Here is a 24,490-nt window from a genome sequence, read left to right as displayed (position 1 = left end):
TTTATGATAACAATGTGATGGACATTTCTATGTATATATTACAAAAGTGAAATTTTAAGTCAAGATATTAAAAGCTTTTTGATTCAATTGCCAAAATTACTTTCTGGAAAGCTTAATTGGATTTATAAAATCTGACCATCAAAAAGAATATTGACCACGTTAAAATAAAAACAAATGGAGGGGTACCTAGGTGGCTCATTCATCAGGTAAGTGTCTGATTCTTGATTTTGGCTCAGGTCATGATCTAAGGTCATGAGGTCAAGCCCCAAGTTGGGCTCTGTGCTCAGCGGGGAGTCTGTTTCTCTTCCTTTCCCTCTCCCTCTGCCTCTCCCCATTAGTGTGTGCATGTGCATGCTCTCTTTCAAAAATAAATAAATAGAATCGTTTCTCTAATTTCTCTTTCTACAGTTGCATTGTTAGTGTATAAGAAAGCAACTGATTTCTGTGCATTGATTTTGTGTCCTGCCACATTACTGAATTGCTGTATGAGTTCTAGTAATTTGGGGGTGGAGTCTTTTGGGTTTTCCACATAAAGTATCATGTCGTCTGCAAAAAGAGAGAGTTTGACTTCTTTGCCAATTTGAATACCTTTTATTTCTTTTTGTTGTCTGATTGCTGTTGCTAGGACTTCTAGTACTATGTTGAACTGGAGGAGATTATGCTAAGTGAAGTAAGTCAAGCAGAGAAAGTCAATTATCATATGGTTTCACTTATTTGTGGAACATAAGGAATAGCATGGAGGACACTAGGAGAAGGAAGGGAAAAATGAAGGGAGGGAAATCGGAGGGAGAGATGAACCATGAGAGACTATGGACTCTGAGAAACAAACAGGGTTTTAGAGGGGAGGTGGGGGGATTGGTTAGCCCGGTGATGGGTATTAAAGGAGGGCACGTACTGCATGGAGCACTGGGTGTTATACGAAAACAATGGATCGTGGATCACCACATCAAAAACTAATGATGTATTGTATGGTGACTAACATAACATAATAAAATTTAAAAAAATAATAAAATAAATAAATCTTTAAAAAAAAAAACCAAATGGAGACCAGCCTTGAAAATTCTCTCAACAGGGAATTAATGGTTGATGGGGAACTTTCTATAGATCTTCCTTGACTTTTGATGGGGTTACATCCTGATAAACCCATTGTAAGTTTCAAATACTCAAAGTGGATGATGCATTTCATACCCTAACCTACCAAACATCATAGCTTAGCCTAACCTACCTTAAATATGTTCTGAACACTTATATTAGCCTATAGTTGGGTCAAGTGATCTAACACAAAGCCTATTTTCTAATAAAGTATTGAATATCTCATGTAATTTATTGAATACTGTACTGAAAGTGAAAAACAGAATGATTGTATGGGTATGGAATGGTGGTAAGCGTGTTGGTTGATTACCCTCCTAATCATGTGGCAGATTGGGCGCTGTGGTTGGCTGCCACTGCCCAGCATCACAAGGGAGTACTGTACCACGTATTGCTAGCCCAGGAAAAGATCAAAACTCAAAATTTGAAGTATGGTTTCTACTGAATGTGTATCACTTTTGCACCATGATAAAGTCAAAAAAATCCCAAGCTGAACCATCCTAAGTCAGGGACCATCTGTAATGGAGAATTCCAGTTATTAATTTTAGCATCACTAAAAGACATTGTATACTTCATGTTGTGATATAATAAAGAGCACACAGTATCCTTTGTTATTTTTTGTGATTTGGAACACAAAGCAACAATTTCCCTAGATTTGTTTATAGGAACATATATAAGAAAAGCAAAATAATTATAATTTCTAATTATAGGGGATTTACAGATGATATATATTCTTCTCCCTTATTCCAGACATGTAGTTTGTCTCTGGGAAGGGATGTGCAAAGCTTGGTGTATCTAGAATTACAGGTAAGAGACAAATAGCTTGGTCTATAAGGAAAAGGTATTACATGGTGGTGTCAGGGTGTTTCAGGCCCCATTTAGAGGATTTTCCTGGAGATCTGCCATATCTTCAGAATGCAGTTCAGGACCTCTGTCCACCTGTTTTCAGTTGTACATGAAATAGCAAAACCAAAGCATCTTTTGTTACAATTTTTTTCTGTATATATAAATGGCATCATCTTAGGTTATTTTCTGCTTTTGTAATTCTCTCCTTGAAAGCTTCAGTTTCCCAACTTTTTTCATTTCTCTTTGTTGTCATAGGAAAGGTATGTGAACCTAGATTCAACAAATATGGCAGAGAGATAAAAAATAGACCCAAAGAAATAGTGAAGAACAGTAAAGGCACATAGATATTTCTACTTTGTCCTCAATGGCATACATTTCATTATTTTGAAACCATACATTTAAATATTTTAATATAGCTGCTTGAGGTCCATATCCAAGGATAACTACTTTCGGGAAACAATAAATGTATAAATAAAGGCTCCTTAAAATGAGTCTGTTTCCTTCCTCCCTCCCTCCCTCCCTCCCTCCCTCCCTTCCTTCCTTCCTTCCTTCCTTCCTTCCTTCCTTCCTTCCTCCCTTCCTCCCTCCCTCCCTCCCTCCCTTCCTCCCTTCCTTCCTTTCCTTTCCTAGAGCAAGTCAGTCGAGGGAGGGGCAGAGGGAGAGGGAAACCAGCAGATTCCCCACTGAGTGGGGAGCCCAATATGGGATCCATCCCAGGATCCCAAGACCATGACCTGAGCCAAAACTAAGAACCAGATGCTTAACTGACTGAGCCATCGAGGCACCCCAAAGTGAGTCCCTTTAAACTGGAATTGAAAATCACCATAGGGGCAGCTGGGTGGCACAGTTGGTTAAGCACAGGACTGTTGGTTTTGGCTCAAGTCGTGATCTCAGGGCTGTGAGATCAAGCCCCAAGAGGGGCTCCGCACTCTGCCAGGAGTCTGCTTCCCCCCTCCCTCTCCCTCTACCCCTCCCTGCCAAGCTTTGTCTCTCTCTCTCAAGTAAATAAATAAATGTTTAAATAAAAAATGTTAAAATCACCGTAATAGTAACAATACAATTAATACAATATAATTAACTAAAAACAATACAGTTAACTAAAAAAATAAAAGGTAAAAACATATAGAAAAGCTTATATTAATAAAAGGTAGGTTATAATTTCAACTCTGCACAAATTCTTAGGAGGAACAAAGAGTAAATCAATTAGGTGGGTGGGGAGTGGTCCTAGTTTTTCTGACTAGATTGTCTAGAAGCGTTATATGGCATCTTTAACTTCACATTTGACTTTCACAACACACATCATCATAAAGAGGGCCACTTTTTCAAGAAATACTTAAGGACTTCATCTTTCTGTGGCTTCTATTAATACTTTGATAATAAACTCATTTTCTTTTGGAATTCTTTTAATTTCATTATCCTTATGGAATTTCTCTTTTTCACTTAATCTAAGTGCCATTTCCTCATTTATCAATGGTTTTTGCATGAGATCTGAACATTTCTCCAACATCCCTTTCATTGAGCTCATGAAATATTCTTTTGTGCAAGGTTTTTAGTTGTTTATTAATGTCATTTATTACTATGTTAGGTGTTTGCATAGCTGACAATCTGTGAAAGCACTGACAACCTAGCACTTAATAGGTGGAATTAAATGATTATATTCACCGTGGAGGGATATTTGAGTGGGGACTGAGGTTATAAGTAGTTAGCTCATTCTTAAATATTTCACATTATGAAGACTGTTGTTGCTCTATATAAACTCATATAACTATAGGGTTTCAGATAATGAATACTAGGTAATAAGGACCCCCCCTATAGCTGAAATGTTATATTTTGAATGCAGAGTTATGAAGTTGGAATGCTCTGAGCTTTGTGGAAGAAACATACTATGTAGGAAGTACAGTGAAGTCCACTAATAAAGGTTAAGGGTTTCAAAATATATAATACTAATAAGGCTTTGTACATGAAATTATACTTTTATGTTTTTCATTTCACTTAGTTAATAAAAAGACTACATTCCAAACCAAAACACTAACCCTTAAAATACATAAATTTTGGAGCTTTGGATTTTCAAGGTATTTGCTTTTCTAGTTCTAGTACTGGAGAACTACGATTCTATAATAGAGCCATGAATCTGTAAAGCACTTCATTCCCTCTTAGCTTTTCTTGAGACACATTAAAGCCACAACAAAATGAAACTTCTCTTTCACAGTAAGCTTTAGTGGGTCAGAAAATGAAAATAAGAAAATTCATTGGAGACCAGATTAGGCTGGAGAGAAAATGGAAATATTCTTTTTTTGTTCTCCAGCTGTCATTATATATCTTCCTCACATTATCTTGATGAGCTTTCTTAAACACAGAGATTCAGTGAAAACCTGTAAATATCTTTTGGTTGTCAAAATGCCAATACCCTTTAATCTTTATGTTTTAAAAGAGCTTAAGACTGACGGTCTTCTTTGGAAAAATGTTTAAAATTGGCCAGTTTTAGTCATATGCTGGGGCTTAGAAAAAGGTGTCTGTACTTGTTTTATGTTTGCGGCCTATAAAACCAAAAACTATCTTGGGGATAATTTGAACTTAATCAGTCCTGTGTAATATACATTAAGTTACCTTAATAGCCGCACATTGGAAATGCTCAGTATATTCTACAATTATTTCAGTTTAAGATGCAGAAATGGACTTCCTAGACATATGCCATATGTTCTCTTCTTATGCCAAGTTAACAAGAATTAAAAGACTGAGATGAATAAACAAGGTCAACTTAAGCTGAGCCAAATTAGACAACAGAATAATTGTCAGATTTTCTGTTGGCAGGGACAGTTTGTTTTGAGCCAATCTTCATGAATTATAGGCTGTAAATTTTTTTTTTCTGGTAAGTCTACCGCCAGGCATTCTGTTGACAATTTTCTTTGTTTTGTAAACACTGAAAATTTTCATCAATTATATTGTTTATAGGTACACATAAGGATTATGGATAGATGGGGGTTTTTGTTTGTTTGTTTGTTCTAAATTAAAGGAAATTTGCTTAGATACAAATCAAATAAAACCAAGCCAAAATGTAGTAACTTTTACAGGAGAGTATTTAATTTGGAGTTTCTTAGGCATGAATTCAGATATAGTAAATAGCAGGAAACTAATATTACAATTAATTTATGACAGTAAATATAAAAGTAGATACATTTGTTACAAATACAAGGTTTGATTGCTCTACAGTAAAGAATCTTAGACCTTGAAGGGGCTATTCTAATACAAATGGGAAAATTGAAGCAACCAGAGAAATGGAATTATTTTAAATATAATAACTAGTTTAGAGCAGTACCAAATCTAAAGGTGAATATTTAGTCCTAGGATCATTTAATTTATTTATCATTACCCCTCTCACTCTGCCCTTTTTCTTTCTAAACTGCTTTCTCTTCGAGTTGTTTAACTTTTTTAAACTGCCATGTCAAAAATAGGAGAAAAACTAACCATTTGAATAATGTCTGTCTTAGCCACATCAAAAATATGAAAACCAACTATGTGAATAATAGTGGTAGTGACATATAAAGTATAAAATCTCAGTCAATTCACATAATGGTGATTTTTAAAAACACTCACTTATACCCTAGATGTAGTAACTACTATTACTGTGTAAGTGCCTGATTATTTTGGGGTATCTAAAGTGTGTATTTAACACACTTATTACCAGCTTTATATTCTTATAGCCTATATATTCTTGTATTACAAAAATAATTATTTTGCTTATTCAGTAAATATTTATTGAGCATCTGTTACATGCCAGGCACTTTTCTACATCCTGGAGGATCCAGCAGTGAAAAAAAAAAAAAAAAAGACAAACCTCTACCCTCATACAGTTTATATTCAAGTAACTTCGTTCATAAACTCAAGCACAGTACAGTCTATTCAAAACCAGTTTTCAGTTGGCTTCTGAATTATATTTAGTTCAAGTTAATTCAGTTTATTTCACCATAGGCTACTCAGAAATTAAAATTTTATTCAGTCATATAAGCATATGAAGAATGTAAATAATGGATGGGAGGGAAGGATTTAAAATTAAGAGGACATTTTATAAAGTAGGTTGATATTTTATGGTTCATTCATTCATTCATGGATGGGATATTTGTTGAATGCTCACTCTGTGGCTGGTACTGGGTTGGATGCTGTGGATACAACAGTGAGCAAAAGTAGATACACCCTTAACCCCTGGTGAGTGGGCCCATGCTGCCATTCCATTCACTCTGCTTCTCTCTCTTTTAGAGCCTGAGACATTACTGAACTCCTCTAGACAAAAACTTTTAAGTATCTTGGGGTAGCTAAACTTCCCCAATGCAGTTCTGGTATTCAAATTGAGCCCTGAGCCCTAGCATTCAGATGGTGAAGTGTGAAAACAGACCTCACTTCAAATTTCCACTGATATCAAAGCAGCTTTCCCTATCAAGTCAGCCCAGTCATTCAAAATGATCTGTTAAAGATGCAGAACACATCCTAACACTTTGTATTAATTCCTCCTTGCTGCCATAACCAATAGCCACAAATTTAGTGACTTAAGCAGGGTGCATTCCTTTCTGGAAGTTCTAGAGAATAATCTACTTTCTTGCCTTTTTAAGCTTCTAGAGGCCACTCTGCATTCCTTGGCTCATGGCTCCTTTCCTCCAAAGCTAGCAGTGGTAGGTGGAGTCCATCTTGTCATGAGTTACTGGACACTGATTCTTCTGCCTCTCTCTACCACATTTAAGGACCTCTTTCACATTTAAGGATTACATTAGGCCCATCTAGATAATCCAGCATAAACTCCCTGTTTTAAAGTCAGATGATTAGCAGCCTTAATTCCACCTGCTACCTTAATTCCCCTTTGCCACGTAATATATTTATAGAATCTTGGGATTAGGATGTGGACATCTTTGGGAGGCCATTATTCTGCACACCATACACTCTAATATCCTTTATTGTCTTCTCACTGCAATTAAAACAAAGATCATACACACTGACATGGCCTACAGGCCCTAATAATTTATTATCTTCCATGCCCCGTTTATAGTTTAGCTGTATTGGCTCTCTGTTACTTAAACCTCCCAAACTTATTTCTACCCTAGGGCCTTTGCATGTGCTGTTACCCCTCCCTAGAATCTACTGGCAGTATACCACATTTTCACATAGATGACTCCTTGTCATTCAGCCCTTAACTCAAATAGTGCCTTTACTCTAATCACCAATTCTTTGTATTTTTTCCTAGTACTTACCATTAATTGAATGACCTTAGTTATGTATTTTTGCTTGTTTCTTATCTGTATCTTTCCTCTTCCTCCCCCCCACCCCCACACTTGAGAACTTGAAGAGTGCGGCAGGCCTTGCAGTGTGCTAACTACGCACCAGGCATTGTGCTAGGGCTTAAAGAAATGATAGTATCTAAGAATCATGATGGTTTTTGCCTTCATGGAGTTTATAGGTTAATGAGGAAGCAGATAGTAATCTAATAATCACATAAAAATACAAGTGTGACAGTGTTACAAAGCTTTATAGTTAGGGTATTTTAGTATCCGGTGGACTAGCTCCTCTTAGTTTCTTCTTTGTTTTGTTTTTCTTTTTTTATGTTAACCTTAATATCACTTTGTCTAACTCAATAAAAAAGTATGTTGGTCTTTTTATTGGGATTACATTAAATTTAGTTAATTTATTATTTATTATTTATTTTAAAGATTTTATTTATTTGACAGAGACACAGCGAGAGAGGGAACACAAGCGGGGAGAGTGGGAGAGGGAGAGGGAGAAGCAGGCTTCCCACCAAGCAGGGAGCCCAGTGCGGGACTTGATCCCAGGACCCCAGGATCACGACCCAAGCGGAAGGCAGACACTTAATGACTGAGCCACCCAGGTGCCTCTAAATTTAGTTAATTTAATAATTTAATATAATACATTAATTTAGAACTGACATCTTTATGATGTTGAGTCATCCTATTCAAGAAAAGGGGATATCTTCTCATTTGCTCAAGGCCATTTTTATGTATGTCAGAGTGTTTTAAAATTTCCATCATGTGAATTTTGTATATTTGTTGTTCAGTTTATTCCTCAGTATTTAATCTTTGTTGATAACATAAATGGAGTTTTCCTCTACCATTATATCCTCTAACTCATTTGTGTATATGAAGGCTATTGGTTCTTGTACATTAATTTTACTTCTTTCTACCTTACTATTTTTGAAATATTTGATTATGTTTTATCATTGATTCCCTAGGGCTCTTCTGTTATATTGTCATATCATTGCAAATGAAGATACTTTTATTTCCTTACCAATTTTTGTTCTCTAGTTCAAGGATTGGCAAAATTTTTCTGCAAAGTACTAGATAATAAATTTTTAGGTTTTGAGGACCATACAGTCTCAACTACTATAGATGATAAATAAATGAATGGGTATGGTTTTATTCTAATAAAACTTTATTTATAAGAATAGTCAGCAGGTTTGGATTTGGCCAGTGGGTCATAGTTTGCCCCTTTGATCTGGTTGATTGATCTAATTGTAATGGCTAATAACTCTAGTACAGTGTTGAACAGTAGCAGAGATAGTGGGTATTCTTGCCTTGTTTCTGATCTTAGCAGAAATGCCCTTAGTGATTCCCCATTAAATAAGATACCAGCATTAGGACTAAGTTATATATGTATACATATATATGTATATATACATATATTCTTACGTTATAATATATCCCTCAATTTCTATTTTCTTGAGTATTTTTATCAGGGAGGGGGTTGTGTTTTGTCAAAGGCTTTTTCAGCATCTATAGAAATAATCATATGATTTTTATTAACCATAGATCTATTAGTATGCTGTATAATCTCAGTGCATCTCAATGGATTTGGTAACATTGAACCAACCTTGTAACGTCAGGATAGATTTAGGGGTTGAATTTTGTTTGGTAATACTTAATATTTTTACATTGATATTCATGAGTGATATTCATTTGTAGTCATCTTTTTTTTGTACTATAGGAAGTTTTTAATTTTAATGTATTGGAACAGTTTGTAGAGCAATTAAAATATCTGTTCTTTGAACAAGGGTTGGAGGTAGAATTCTCTAATCAAAACATCTGGGCCTTTTTCATAGGGTACTTCCTTAAGAATTTTGTGTATTTCTTTCATGGAAATTGGTCTGCTTCAGATTTCTAAATCTAATGGTGGTTACTTTTGGCAATTTGTATTTACCTAGGAAATTTCTTTCTGCTTTTAAATGTATTTGCATAGAAATCTACAAAGTGGTCTCTTATTATTAAAAAAAAAAATCTGTTACAATGGTTAATTCCTCCCTCTCTGTGCCACTTCTTATTTTGTATATTTATGCTTTCTCTCCTTGGTCTATTTTCTTTTTTTCAAAAACATCTAGATTTAATCAGGTCTGTAATTTTTTATTTTGTTTTTAAACTTCTACCTTAGGGGTCAGTAAACTATGGCCTGTCAGCCAGTCACCTGTTTGTATAAATAAAGTTTTACTGGATCACAGCCATGTTCATTCATTTTATGTATTACAAACAGCTGCTTTTGTGCTGCGACAAGATTTGAGTAATTGCAGGAGAGAACATATGGCCCACAAGCCTAAAATATTTACTCTCTACACGTTTAAGAGAATTTCCCAACCTCCACTCTGCCTCATTAATTTTTCCTTTTATCTTTATTATTTCCTTTCCTTTTACTTATTTTGGTTTAGTTTCTTGTTATTTTTTTCAGATTTTTGAGTGGGAATTAGTTTATTTTGTTTTTTCATTTTCTCTGATTAAAGTATTTAGTGCTAGTACTTTTTTCTAATTATTGCTTTCAGTACATTCCATAGATTGTGATATGCAGTGTTTCATTATAATTATTTTTTTAAGAATTCATGCTGTTTTCTTCTTTCACGCAGGAGTTAATATAAGGTTTTAAAATTTCTAGGAGGATGGTCCTTTTGTTTCTCGTTAAACATTTCTAGTTGTATTGCATTGTGATCACAGAGTATTTCTAATAGTTCTTTCTTATGGAACTTAGTGATATCCTTTTGGCACCTAACATATCATTTTTTGGTGAATATTTGGGGAAAAAATCTATTTTCCATGATCAGAGTGTAGAATTTGATAAATATCCATAATATTACATTACTCATTATGTTGTTTAGGTGTTCTTTCTCATTTTTTGCCTAATCTATTTTGTAATAAGAATAATGAGTGAAAATCTCCTGTTACTAGTGTCTATGTCTCCTTGCATTTCTTATAGATGTAACTTCATAGAGGTGGTTTCTGTGTTAGTTGGTGCTTACATATTGGTTATATATTTGGTGTGAAATTTGGATATTAGTATTTCTTTGTCAATATTTAATACTTGGGGGCTTTAATTCTGTTCTTTCTATAACCAGGAGTTCTGTTGGTTTCTTATTTTCATTTGCCTAGGATAGCTTTTCCCATCTCTTTATTTTTAGTTTTTCTAGATCAGTTTATTTATTTATTTTATTTTTTTATTTGACAGAGAAAGACAGCAAGAGAGGGAACACAAGCAGGGGGAGTGGGAGAGGGAGAAGCAGGCTTCCCGCCAAGTCAGGGAGCCCAATGTGGGGCTCGATCCCAGGAACCTGGGATCATGACCTTAGCCGAAGGCAGACACTTAACGACTGAGCCACCCAGGCATGCCCAGATCAATTTATTTTAGATATATCTCTTTAAAGATTGATTTATTTTAGCACAAGTTGGGGGAGGGGCAGAGGGAGAGAATCTTCAAGCAGACTCCCTGCTGAGTGTGGAACATGAAGGAGGGCTCAGTCCCACAACCCATGAGATCATGATCTGAGCTGAAACCAAAGTTGGATGCTCAACCAACTGAGCCACCCAGGTGCCCTCCTAGATGTCTCTCTTGTATACAGAATATAGCTGGATCTTGGTTTGTGGGCATACTGAAAATCTTTTTCTATTAATAGAGGAGTTAAGGCTATTTATATTAATTGATATGACTGATATTCTTGATCTCTCTTTGAATATTTTATAATTATGTGAATTTTGTAATATTTGCTTACATTTCTTAAGTGGGTGTGATTCTTATTTTTCTTAAGTGGGTGTATTTTTTTGGGAAGGTTTGTATTTAGTTTTAGTGGTTACCTTTGTACTGATGTTTTTTCTAATGCCCTTAGTCTCTTCTTAGTTAACCTTTCATTATCTGATGTATCAGTGTTTATTATTGTCTTTTAACTCCCACCTATGTCTATACAACAATCATAGCTTATTCTACTTTTCTCTTTCACTCTTTGTTCCCCTCCCATTTTTTCAGTTGTATCATTTCTATTTAAGAGTCTTCCACATTCATCTCTCCACTCTCCCCTTTTGGTCTTTCTCTTTTTTTTTTTTTTTTAGGATTTATTTATTTGTTTGAGAAAGAGCATGTGCAGATGTATGCGTGAGTAGGGGGAGGGGAGAGAGAAAATCCTTAAGCAGACGCCATACCCACTGCAGAGCATGGCGGGGCTTGATCCCAGGACCCTGAGGTTATGACCTAAGCCAAAACCAAAAGTCTGTAGCTCAATTGACTGAGCCACCCAGGCGCCCCTTTTTTGGTCTTCTGTCTACATTTATATGTATTAAAATGTTCAGAATTAGTTCTTTTGCTGAGGTTTTTCCAGTTATCTCATGGTTGGATGAAGCTCTTCCTTTAGTATGTTCCTCAAGAAGGGTTCATGAAAACTATTTCTCTTTAGCCTTGATACTTGAAAGAGAGCTTGGATAGCTATAAAATCATTAGTTTACACTTCTTTTCATTGAGTTTTTAAAAATCACTGCTCTACTTTTGTCTTACCTTGTATTTTATTTTTGAAAAGGGTGATGCTTGTTTAATTCTTCTGCATTTGCAAGTTATTTGATCTTTCTACCAGGAGGCCTTGCAGATTTTTAAAACTAATCTTTGAAATCTAAGAGTTTTGTTAAGATATGTCTTTGAACTGATTTTTATAATAATTTTTCTCAGGCACTTGGTATAATTTTTTTTTTTAAGATTTTATTTATTTGAAAGAGAGAGAGCATGAGTGGGAGGGAGGGCAGAGGGAGAGGGAGAAGCAGATTCCCTGCTGAGCAGGGAGCCTGATGTGGGGCTCAATCCCAGGACCCTGGGATCATGACCTGAGCTGAAGGCTCAACAGCCACCACCCGGGCGCCTCTTGGTATAATCTTTTGATATGTAAATCCAAATCTTTAAAAAAAAATATTGATTTCTGAAACATTTCCCTGGATTATAGTTTTAAATATTAATTCTGTTTCCAATGAATCAAATTGTACAAATGCTCTTCTTTGCCTTATTTCTCTTTCCATTACTTTCTCCCTTGTCTTTTTTTTTTTCCTTTATCTCCTTTTCATTGTCTTGTTTTCTGCCATTTTCAGTGCCTTTTATTAAATTTCAATTTGAATTTATTCCCATTTGGGTGCCTTGTAATATTTCATTTTTAAGATATTTTTCTTTCTTTTCTTTCTTGAATGCAATGAACTTCTCCTTTCCCACCCCCAGCTCTTCCTCTTAGTTTTTGTCCTTCTAATTCAGAGTGGATTTCTATGTACCCAGCTGCTTGTTTGAATATATTTAATTTTGCACGGAGTGTTGTAGTTTTCTTCTATTTCATGGTTGTTTTGGGGGGGGGGTGAGAATTTTTCTCAATTGGTATGCGTTGGTTTCATTTTCTGTTTTTTTGAAGTAACTGTCTAGAACTGTTTATCTATTTCCTGTTTATTTTTGTGGTATTGGAATGTATTTTGGGAGATTCTGGTTCATGGAGCCCTCAGTATAGCTAAGTCTGGCACTTGTTTGTGTAAAAGTAGATATAGAGACCAATGGAACAGAATGCCAAGTCCAGAAATAAATCTTTACACCTATGATCAACTGATTTTTGACAAACGTATAAAGACAACTGGATTTTCATGTACAAAATAATGAACTTAGACACTTTATATCACATCATACATAAAAATGAACTCAAAATGGACTTGAGTGTAAAAGCTAAAGCTATAACATTTCCAGAAGAAAACCTAAGAGAAAATTTTGTGATTTTAAGTTAGAAAAAAATTTCTTCTATACAAAACGAAAGCATAATCAATAAAAGAAACCATAACTACACTGGGTTTTACCAAAATTTGAAACTTTTGCACTTCAAAAGACATGATTAGGGAAATGAAAGGGCAAGCCACAGACTGGGAGAAAATATTTGCAAATCATATATCTGATTACAATTAAGAATATGTAAAGAGGTCTTATAATTCAATAATAAGAGAAATTATTTTAAAAATGGACAGAGTTTTGAATAGATAATTCACCAAAGAAGATATACTAATGGCTAATAATCACATAAAAATGCTCAACATTATTAGTCATTAGGGAAATGCAAATTAAAATCATAATGAGATACTACTTTATACCCAGTAGAATGATTATAATCAAAAAGACTGACAATACCAACCACAGGTGAGATACAGAGAAACTGGAACCCTTGTACATTGCTGATGGGTATGTAAAATGTTATAGTCACTTTGGAAAAACAATTTGGTAGTTTCTAAAAACTAACAAGATAAATATAAACTTAAAATATGATCCAGAAATTCCACTCCTAGATATCTACCCATGGGAATTGAAAACATGTCCCCTTGAAGACTTATATGTGAATATTTATAACAACATTATTCATAATAGCCCAAATCTGGAAGTAATTAAAAATATCCAGCAGCTGGTGAGTAGATAAACAAAATGTGGTATATTCATACAATGGAATACTATTCAGAAACGAAAAAGGAATAAACTACATGCTACAACATGTATGAACCTCAGAAACCATAATGCTAAGTGAAAGAAGCCTGACACAAAAGACAACATATTGTATGAATTCATTTATATGAAGTTTCCAGACTATAGGATTTCATTTATATGAAGTTCCTCTAGAGGCAGAAAGCAGACCAGTGGGTGGCTCAGGCTGGAGGTGGGAGTGGGAATGCACTGTAAGTTGGCACAAGGGAACTTTGTGGCAATGGAAATGTTCTAAAACCACTCTGGTGGTAGTTGCATAACTTTATAAATTTAGCAAACATCATTGAATTGTATACTTACAGGGGGCAAATTTTATGGTGCATGTAAATTATACCCCAGTAAAATGATTTTTAAAAAAGTAAATAAAGAAGTAGGACTTCCAGTTAGTTGAAGACAATATTGGCTGCCTTCCTTTGCACTTCCCAGTACTTCCTCTATAAATGATACAGAACATAATAAAAGAAGAAAAGAAACTACATGAAAGCCCCACCTTCAGCATGACTTGACAGAGAACTTCCAGACAATTGTAAATAAAATGGAAAAAATGCCAAATCCCAGGGCATGATCTCCACATCCTGGTGTTCTTGTAGATTAGAGCATGAACTACACCATGCAGTGTGAAGGGGTAGTTTTTTAAATGCACAGCTTCTGTGGTGGGGAGATGGGTGGGTGAAAAAAGGCAAAAAGGGAGAGGCACCTTCTGACAGCTGGGTGTGAAGGAAGAAAGAACAAAAGGGGAAAATTTAGGGTCCCACAAGATAAAAGGGAGCCAAAAAATAAGAGGTCATACAACTCCATCAGGAATGTGTAGAGAGCTTAGTTAGACCCTCTCTGATTCTCTTATTCCAGATCTTCCTGTTAAAAAATTTTTGGCTAGTCTCCCGTTCTGTCACTTGACCTAAGCAGGCTAGTAGAGCTATGGCTTTCCCTGTTCATTTCCTATCAAATTTGTTACTTTTACTGACAGTTAGTTTGCTGTTTTATTGATAATGCTGCTGGGCAAGGTTTTTCCACTCTAAGCTCCAAATCAAGTCAGCTGTTGTTTTTCACAGCCTGTCCTACCCTAGTAGAACTACAAGGCTGAACTAGCTTGGGGGTCAAGAAAGGATGGGAGCAGCCCCTGAATATCAGATTTCCCCTTTATTACTAGAAGTTCAGCATTTTTTCATGAATAATTCTTATCAAATTCTTGTTTGCTCCTATTTGATTTCCAGAGCTCTGAAATGGTAATTTTTGTCCAGTTTTATAATTGTTTCCTGGGGAGAAGATTTACTCACCTCTAAACTCTGCCATACCTGGAAATTCTGTTCCTTTATTTAGTATTAATTAAACTATGTAGTTTGAGGCATTTTCCTCAAGGATATTATGAGTATATATGTATAATTGATATGAAATATATGACCTATATTTCATATGATATATATAAAAAATACAGCCTCTTCACAATTACTGCATATAGTTGGGATCCTCAGGAACAGGTGTGTAAACTGCAGAATGGGGGCCAGATTCTGCCCACCGCCTGTTTTTGTAAATAAAGTTTTATTGTAACACAGCCACTCTCATTTATTTATGTATTGTCTGTGGCTGCTTTCATACTACAATGGCAGAGTTGAGTGTTGTGATAGAGTCTGTATGATCCACAAAGCCTAATATCTGGTGCTTTACACAAAAAGTTTGTTGACCTCTGCTTCAGAGCAAATTATAATGGTGACTAACATAATTACCATTATAAATAATATTACTTTGTCTCGTATTTTTATTTCACATTTATCCTGTTTATTTTCTCAATAACCCATATAATCAGCTGGATATATATGAAATTATTTATCAGATTTCAGAAACTAATGGCAAAGTTGCATAAGTATGATCATATGAGTTACAAACTAAATATACTAAACATACTAAATATACTAAAAATTAATATTTTAATTTAATAATCTAACAATTCTAAAATTTAACAACAGAATAAAAATAGAATTTGATATGTTATAGTAATTTCATGTTCATCTTGGCCTGGAATAACATTCATTCTAACAGTATTCTGTTTACATTGAATTCTTCCTCCATCATACCTGCTCTCTCGCATGACCAAACTACTGCAAAGTCATTGCCATGAGAAAATACACATTTTTTTCTTTGACATTTTGAAATATTCTTGCTTAAGTATTAGTTTGCATTTCAACAGGGAATATTTAAATTGTTTAATACTAAACACTCTGTGGAGCACTTTTCTCAATTCAACGTATCTTACCTATTAGAAGAGACATTCAGTGTTCTTTGTTGAATAATATGTTTATGGATTGAACAAAAGGGAGGGAGGTTATCTGGAAATGTGTCTTCTCCTTGAGGAACTAAAGATAGGCCAACAAAAGCTTCATTTAGCATATCTCCTCTGTCCAAAGGCCCCAGGAGTTCTGTTAAAAAATGATCAAGGTATGAGTCAAAATCAAATAAGATTTCTGGTAGCTCCTTTATGATTACAGGAAAACTTCCACATATCCCAATGAAACTTCTTAAAAATTTGTTAACTATATAGTGTAAATCTTGTAGTCGTACTCCCTATATGACTTCTCTCCTTCTGACACTTAGCTCAACCAGGGGAATTTGATAACTGAGTAATTAATGTTTTCAAGTTCACATTTGGTAATTGAATGAATTAATGTTTTCAAATTCACATTTTAAAAATTCATTTATAACTTCCCCATTCATAGTGTTTTTAACCAGCATTTTATTAATCAAATATTTTTTGTTGTTAACTAACTACTGGAATACTTTATTATATTGGAAAATAGAAGTGAATTATTTTACATCCCACATATAGAACACAATTTGAAAGCAAAAAAGGAAAGTATCTTTTATAGGAATGTATCTTTTCCAATATTTACTCATCTTAATTGGAATTTTAAAGTGTATAGAGAGTTTGCTGTTCCCACATCATACAGATGTACAGAGCAAACTTTAAAATTGGCAGCTTAGGGCATTGTTTAGAAAAATTGTGAAACATGTTGAAGTTGTGAAAAATATATCTGAAAAAACATAAACTTTATTAAAGGCCAAAAACTCTTAGGACCACACTATGTGTGTGTATTTTTTTTTTTACATGTTAACTATTTTCTAAGTGTGCAGTTCAGTAGTATTAAGTATATTCATCTTATTGTGCAATACATCTCCAAAATTTTTTTCTGCTTGTAAAATTGACACTGTACACCCATTAAACAACTCCCTATTTATTTCTCTTTCCCTTCCTCTAGGCCCTGGTAACCACCATTTTGCTTTTTGTTTCTATAAATCTGACTACTTTGGATACTTCATTTAAGTGGTATTATATAGTATTTGCATTTATGTGACTGGCATATTTCCCTCTGCATAATGTCCTCATGGTTTATCCATGTTTTAGGATTTCCTTCCTTTTTAAGGCTGAATGATATTCCACCGTATGTATACACCACATTTTGTTTATCCATTTGTCCATCCATGGAAATTTGGATTGCTTCCAGCTTTTGGCTATCGTGAATAATTCTGTTATGAATATGGGTGTGCAGATATCTTTTTGATACCCTGATTATAATTCCTTTAGATATATAGCTATAAGTGGGGTTGCTGGATCATATGTAAGTTCTATTTTTAATTTCTTAATTAAGCAATTTCTTTAATTAAATGTAAAGTTTTATTTAAGTAATCTCTACACCCAGTGTGGGGCTCAAACTCACAACCCCCGGATCAAGAGTCGCATGCTCCTCCGACTGAGCCAGCCAGGTGCCCCAACTGTTTTTAATTAATGAACCACCATGTTGTTTTCATTGTGGTTGCACCATTTTACAATCGTACCAACAGTGCTCCAATTTTTCCACAACTTTGCCAACACTTGTAATTTTGGTGTATTTTTTTTTTTATTATAGCCATTCTAATGGGTATGAGGTGATAACTCGTTATAGTTTTGATTTTGCATTTCCATAATTATCAGTGATGTTGAACATATTTTCATGTCCTTATTGACCATTTATTTATCTTCATTGGTGAAATATCTATTCAAGTCCATTTGCCCATTTTTGAATCAGGTTGTTTGATTTTTGTTGTTGAGTTTTAGGAGTACTTTATATATTCTGGGTATTAATCCCTTATCAGATATATGATTTTCAAGTATTTTCTCCCATTTCATGGGTTGCCTTTTTATTCTGTTGATAGTGTCCTTTGATGAATAAAAGTTTTAAATTTTGATGCAGTCCGATATATTTTTACTTTTGTTGCCTATACTTTTGGTAACCATTGCCAAATCCAATGTCATGAAACTTTCTCCCTGTTTTTTCCCTAAAAGTTTTGTAGTTTAGGTTTTACATTTAGGTCTTTGATACATTTTGAGTTAATTTTCATATATGGTACAAGTTAAAGGTCCAACTTCATTTTTTAAAATATGGATATCCAGTTTTCCAAGCACCATTTGTTGAAAAGATTTTCCTTCCCCCCACTGAATGGACCCAGCACCCTTGTTGAAAATCATTTGACCATATGTGTAAGGGTTTATTTCTAGGCTGTTTTATTCCATCAGTCTATATGTCTGTTTTTATGCCAGTACTATATTGTTTTGATTACTGTAGCTTTGTGTAGTAAGTTTTGAAATGAAGTGTGAGTCCTTAAGCTTTATTCTTTCTCAAAATTACTTTAATTCTTCAGGGTCTCTTGAGATTCCATATGAATTTTAGGATGGGTTTTTCTGTTTCTGTAAAATATGTCATTGGGATTTTGATAAGATTACATTGAATCTGTAGATTCCTTTGGGATGTATGGACATTTAAAAAATAAATCCTACAACCCATAAACAAAAGGGATGCTTTTTCACTTAGTACTGTGTTTATTTTCTTTCAGCAGTGTTTTCTACTTTTCAGTGTATAAGTCTTTCACCTCCTTAGGTTTATTCCTAAAATTTTTATTTTTCTTGATGCTCTTGTAAACAGAATTGTTTTTAAAATTTTCTTTACAAATTATTCACTAAAATTTTTTTTTAAGTTTTTATTGAAATTCCAGTTAGTTAACATATAGTGTAATATTAGTTTCAGGTATACTATACAGAGATTCAACACTTCCATACAACACCCGGTGCTCATCACAGCAAACACACTCCTTAATCCCCATCACCTATTTTACCCATCCTCCCACCCACCTCCCCTCTGGCAATCATCAGTTTCTTCTCTGTAGTTAAGAGTCTGTTTCTGATTTGGATGCCTTTTATTTATTTTATTTCCCAATTGCTCTGGCTGGGACTCCCAGTACTGTGTTGAAAAGAAATAGAGAAGAGGGCATCCTTGTCTTATTCATGATTGTAGAGGAAAAGCTTTCAGTTTTTCACTATTGACTATGATGTTAGCTGTGGGATTTTAATAATTTTAGTATGGGTCTTTTTTATGTCAAGGTAGTTTCCTTCTAGATTTAGTTTATTGAGTTTCTATTATGAATGGGTATTGAGTTTTGCCAAATGTTTTTTCTGTATCAATTGAGAAATATATAGTTTCTGTCCCTTATTCTGTTAATGTGGTATTAAGTCAATTTATTTTTGTAGGTTGAACTGTCCTTGCATTTCAGAAATAAATTACTTGGAGTATAGTCTTTTTAATATGCTGCTGAATTTGGTTTAGTAGTATTTTGTTAAGAATTTTGTATCAACATTCATCAGAGATATTGGTCTATTCCTTAGTGTCTTTGTCTGGCTTTGGTACTAGGGTGCTAAGAGAGTGGGGGAGGGACATCAAAGTATTCCTAAATTGAGAAGGCACTTTGAGACAGGAAAACAAAGGAGGTGACTCTATACAGTTTACACAGAGTTTTATTAAGGGTAACTTACTGATGGGGGAGATCAGGTAGAGGATGATCCATGGCAGCTGCACAGTTATTCTCCACAAAATCCAGACCTTAGTCCACAGATTTTATTAGAGCAAGGGGACACAAAGAAGGACAGTGCAGTGAGATCAGAGGGTTCACATGCACCTCAAAGGGTGTGCATGCACCTAATTGATAGCTAACCTTTAATTAGATCCTGTGGCACCACCTGTGTGTCAGGCAAGAGAAAGACTGTGTTATTGCTAACAGATTCATGGGAGGCTAGAACATGCCTCCCCGCTATCCTGACCTTGGCAGGCTTTCTAAGGTATGTATATTAATCTCCAAGGGGTCTGGAATATGTCACCCCAAGAGAGGTCACCAAGTGAACATGAACAAGATGGAGGGCCAAAGATGGAATCAGTATTGTCAGTAATAGAGTAATGATGACTTCATAGAATGAGTTTGGGATGTTGTTTCCTTTTCAAATTTTTGTACAAGTTTGAGGAGGATTGGTGTTAATTCTTCTTTTAATGTGTAGTAGAATTTCCAGTAAAGCCATCAAGTCCTGGACTTTTCTTTTTGATTTATCCATTTCTAGAATTTATCCATTTCTTCTAGGTTTTACAATTTGTTGGCATGCAATTGTTCATAGTATACTTAGAATCCTTTTTATTTCTGTGGTATTGGTTGTAACAGCCCCTTTCATTTTTGATTTTCATTTTTTGAGTCATTCCTTTTTTTCCCTTAATCTAGCTAATGATTTGTCAATTTTTGTTGAAGTTAAAAAAACAACTCTTAGTTTCCTTGGTCTTTGCTATTGTTTTTCTGGTGTCCATTTCATTTATTTCAGCTTTGATCTTTGTTATTTGCTTCCTTCTGTTAACTTGGGGCTTAGTTCTTTTTCTAGTTCCTGCGGTGTAAAGTTAGGTTGTTGATCTGAGATCTTTCTTCTTTTTAATGTAAACATTTAATGATATAAATTCTCTTAGCACTGCTTTTGCTTCATCCCATAAGTTTTGGTATGTTGTGTTTTCATTTTCATTTTTCTCAAGATATTTTCTGATTTCCCTTGTGATTTCTTCTTTGACCCATTGGTTATTTAAAAGTGTGTTGTTTAATCTCCATGTCGTGATGGTTAATTTTATGTGCAACTTGACTGAGCTAGGGGATGCCTGTAGGCAGTAAAACATTATTTTTGGGTATGTCTGTGAGTGGGTTCATGAAGCAATTAGCATTTGAATCAGTAGACTGAGTAAAGAAGTCTACTCTTACCAATGTGGACAGTTACCATCCAGTCTTGAAGGCCCAAATAGAACAAAAAGACAGAGAAAGGACAAATTGTCCCTTTTTTTCTTAACCGGTATATCCATCTTCTCCTGCCTTCTGACATTGGAACTCCTGGTTCATAGGCCTTTGGACTCTGGAACTTGTACCAGTGGTGCCCAACCCCTTCCCCTTCTCAAGCCATTGGCCCCAGACTGGGAGTTATACCAGTCTGGTATACTGGCTTGTCTGGTTCTCAGGCCTTCACAGTTGGGACTGAATTACACCACCAGCTTTCTTGGTTCTCAAGCTTGCAGATGGCATATTGTGGGACTTCTCAGTCTCCACAATCATGTGAGCCAATTCTCATAATAAATCCCCTCGTGTATCTATATATATATTCTATTTGTGCTGTTTCTCTGGAGAACCCTAATACACACATATTTACAGATTTTTTAGTTTTCCTTCTGCTGTAGATTTCTAGTTTTATTCCACCGTGTTAAGAAAAGATACCTTTTATGATTTCAGGCTTTTTAATATTGTTAAGACTTGGGTTTTTTTGCCTGACTTAAGGTCTGTCCAGCAGAATGTTCCATGTGCACTTGAGAAGAATATATTTTACATTGTTGTGTGAGTGTTCTGCATATGTCTGTTAGGTCCACTTGGTGTATAGTATTGTTCAAGTCCTCTCTTACTGATCTTCTGTCTGGTTGTTCTTCTATTATTGAAAGGTGAGTATTGAAGTCTCCCACTATTATTTTGTTACTCTCTATTTCTCCTACCAATTCTGTCAGTTTTTGCTAAATAAATATTTGTAATTGTTATATCCTCTTTGTGAGTTGTTCCTTTTATCATTATATAATACATTTCTCTGTCTTTTGTGACAGTTTTTGACTGTCAAAATCTATTTGTCTGATATTAGACAACTCTGCTCTCTTATCATTTGTACAGAATATCTTTTTCCATCCTTTCACTTTCAGCCTGTTGTTGGATCTTGTTTTTTTAATCCACTCAGCCAATCTGTTTTTTGATTGGGGATTTTAATCCATTTACATTTAAACTAATTATTGATACAGAAGGACTTACCATTGCCATTTTGTTACTTGTTTTCTAATGTCTTACAGCTTTTTTGTCCTTTATTTCTCTTACTGCATTTTTTAAAAATTTCTTTGTGGGTGTTTTTTGTTTGTTTGTTTTTTGGTAGTGATATGCTGATATGCTGATTTCCTTCTCATTTCCTTTTTTGTGTATTCTATAGTTTTTCTTTTGGCTATAATTTAATTACATAAAATAAAAGTTAAAAAATCTATTTTAAACTGATAACTTCTATTACACACCTTACTCCTTTACAGTTCTGCCCCTGTCATTTGTTATTGTTACAAATTATATCTTTATATATTGTGTACCTGTTAACATAGATTTACAGGGTTTTGGGGAGTTTTTGTCTTTTATACTCTATATAAGAATTAAAAGTAGATTTATGCAGTTAACAGTAATACAGGATTTGTTCATGTATTTAGCTTTCTTTACTGGGTAACCTTATACTTTCATATGACTTAATGTTGCTGTCTAGCATTTTTCTGTTTCAATTTGCAGGACTCTAGCATTTTTTTTTTTGGTATGGCAGATAAGTGGTACTGAATTTCTTCAGCTTTTATTTGGGAAGATCTTAATTTCTTCTTCAGTTTCAAAGCACATTTTTACAGGACACAATAATCTTGGTTGACAATAATCTAGCACTTTTAGTATATTATCCCATTCTCTTGTAATCTGCAAGGTTTCTGCTGAGAAATCTGATAATCTCACTGAGGCTCCTCTGTACATGATGAGTCCTTTTTCTCTTGCTGTTTTCAAGATTCTCTTTGACTTTTAACAGTTTGGTTATAATGTAGGTCTCTGTGGTTTTGCTAGTTAGAATCATTTGAGTTCTTGAGTTTGTGTTTTGATTTCTTTCCTTAGATTTGGGAAGTTTTCAGCTATTATTTTTCTCAAATGAGCTCTCTGTCCTTTCTCTTTTCCTTCTGGGACTCCTATAATGCATATATTGGCCTCTTTGATGGTGTCCCATAAGTCTCTTAGGCTCTCTTCACCTTTCTTCATTCTTTTTTTCTTTTTGTTTCTCTGACTCAATGAATTCAAATGACCTGTGTTCAATTTTGCCAGTTCTTTCTTCTGCCTGATCAAGTCTGTTTTTGAACTCCTTTGGTGAATTTTTCAGTTTGGTTATTATATTTTTCAGCTGCAGAATTTGTGGAGTTTTTTTTCTTTTAATATTTTCTATCTCTTTGCAGATATACTTTTTGTTCATGCATTGTTTTCCTCATTTGTGTAGTTACCTGTGTTCTCTCTAAGGTTACTAATCATTTTTATGGTAATTACTTTAAGTTCTTAGGAACTTTATACATATGCATTTCTTTATCTTCAATTTCTGGGGCTTATTTTTAATCCTTTGATCAAGCCATGTTTCCCTGTTTCTTTGTATGCCTTGTTGTCTTTTCTCGAGATTTTGTCATTTGAAAAAATAGCCATCTCTTCTAGTCTTTATGGACTGGTTTTGTTGAGGGAAAGATCTTTACCAAACAGACTAGCTAGAGGTTCTGGGGCCTCTCGGTCCTTTTCTAATGTGTCTTCTTTGAGGGTGTGTGTGTGCTTTCATTTTAGTATATATGGGTGCTTTTGATTGTCTTGATTTCCCTTTCCCCTCCCCCCCCCCCGGAGATTTTTGTTTCTATTTCTATTAAATTACTCTGCCCTTATTCTCTTGCTCTGACTAGTGCCTGCCTGCATGACTGCAGAGCCTCTGCTGTTTCATTGCACTGAGGCCCTCACCTGTATTCAGTGGCCTCCAACCTGATATGCAAACTATACTGCTGTCATTCTCATCAACACCCTGAGCCAGGAAGGACAGAAATCAGTTCCTTGTGCAGCTCCCAGAGAAGCCAGAACACTGTACTTAAGTTCTACTCTATTTCTTCTGTTTCAAGGGAGGGGCTGGTTCCTGGGTGATGGTCTTCCTATTGTATGTACCATGCTGCCCGAGGAGAGGGGTATTGTGTAGGCTAAGCAAAATGCAGTGAGCTTTTTTACTCTTATTGGGAACCACCCCATTGGTGTGGGTCCTATAGCCCCCTAACTGTTTCTAAAGTTCTCACAAAGGTATTTTGTTTCTTATATTGCTGTTAAGTTGGTGTCTTCATGGGAGAACAGGGGCCTGAAGCTTCCTATCTTTCTGAAGTCACCCCTTCCACAGCAAAGTCACTAGTTTCCACAATATGTGTGTAAAACTGTAACAGGTAAAAACTAAATGCTTTTACGGAGACAAAGATGATTGCATTTATTTTCACATTGAGTCCTTTTTCCGATTCCTATTGTTACCAGTTTTTTTTCATGTCCATTACAAAATACATATGGTTTAGATTCCAATAATTTTCAGTAATAAATTCTTCTTGGAGATCTGTTAGTATTATCTTAAGGAAAAAAATGTTTGTAGGAAGTGTTTTCATAAGCAAACTTACTTTCCAGAATACCATTACATGTGCCATTTTTAGTCTTTGCTATTCATAAACCCGAAATGAGAATGTATAAATCTCTGCCAATAAACAGAGTTCTCAGGTGGTTCCATTTTCAAATGTGAAAGTAAGCTTTGGTTATTCATATAGGCAAACTTTCATTGAGAGTCTGCTCTATGCAGGTTGCT

The 24,490-nt window shown here is 34.8% G+C and overlaps 1 protein-coding gene across 17 annotated transcripts in view; it reads right to left on the bottom strand.

The window, feature by feature from the left end:
- WDPCP (WD repeat containing planar cell polarity effector) overlaps positions 1 to 24,490 on the bottom strand; it is a 445,572-nt gene that overhangs the window by 49,832 nt on the left and 371,250 nt on the right. For 14 of the 17 annotated variants that reach the window (XR_013441769.1, XR_013441770.1, XR_013441771.1 and 11 more), the window contains one exon: positions 15,968 to 16,130. The exons of the other annotated variants lie outside the window; for them this stretch is intronic. Coding sequence is in view for 11 of the 14 variants with exons in the window: in XM_078056482.1 (XP_077912608.1) it covers positions 15,968 to 16,130 (163 nt within the window). In the remaining 3 variants the exon portion in view is untranslated. The remainder of the gene's footprint in view (positions 1 to 15,967; positions 16,131 to 24,490) is intronic. 17 annotated transcript variants of the gene reach the window in all.

This window comes from Halichoerus grypus, chromosome 10 (assembly GCF_964656455.1).
Source record: "Halichoerus grypus chromosome 10, mHalGry1.hap1.1, whole genome shotgun sequence".
Classification (NCBI taxonomy): domain Eukaryota; kingdom Metazoa; phylum Chordata; class Mammalia; order Carnivora; family Phocidae; genus Halichoerus; species Halichoerus grypus.
The sequence above is the reverse complement of the archived record's forward strand: the minus strand, read 5'-3'. Positions and strand labels throughout refer to the sequence as shown.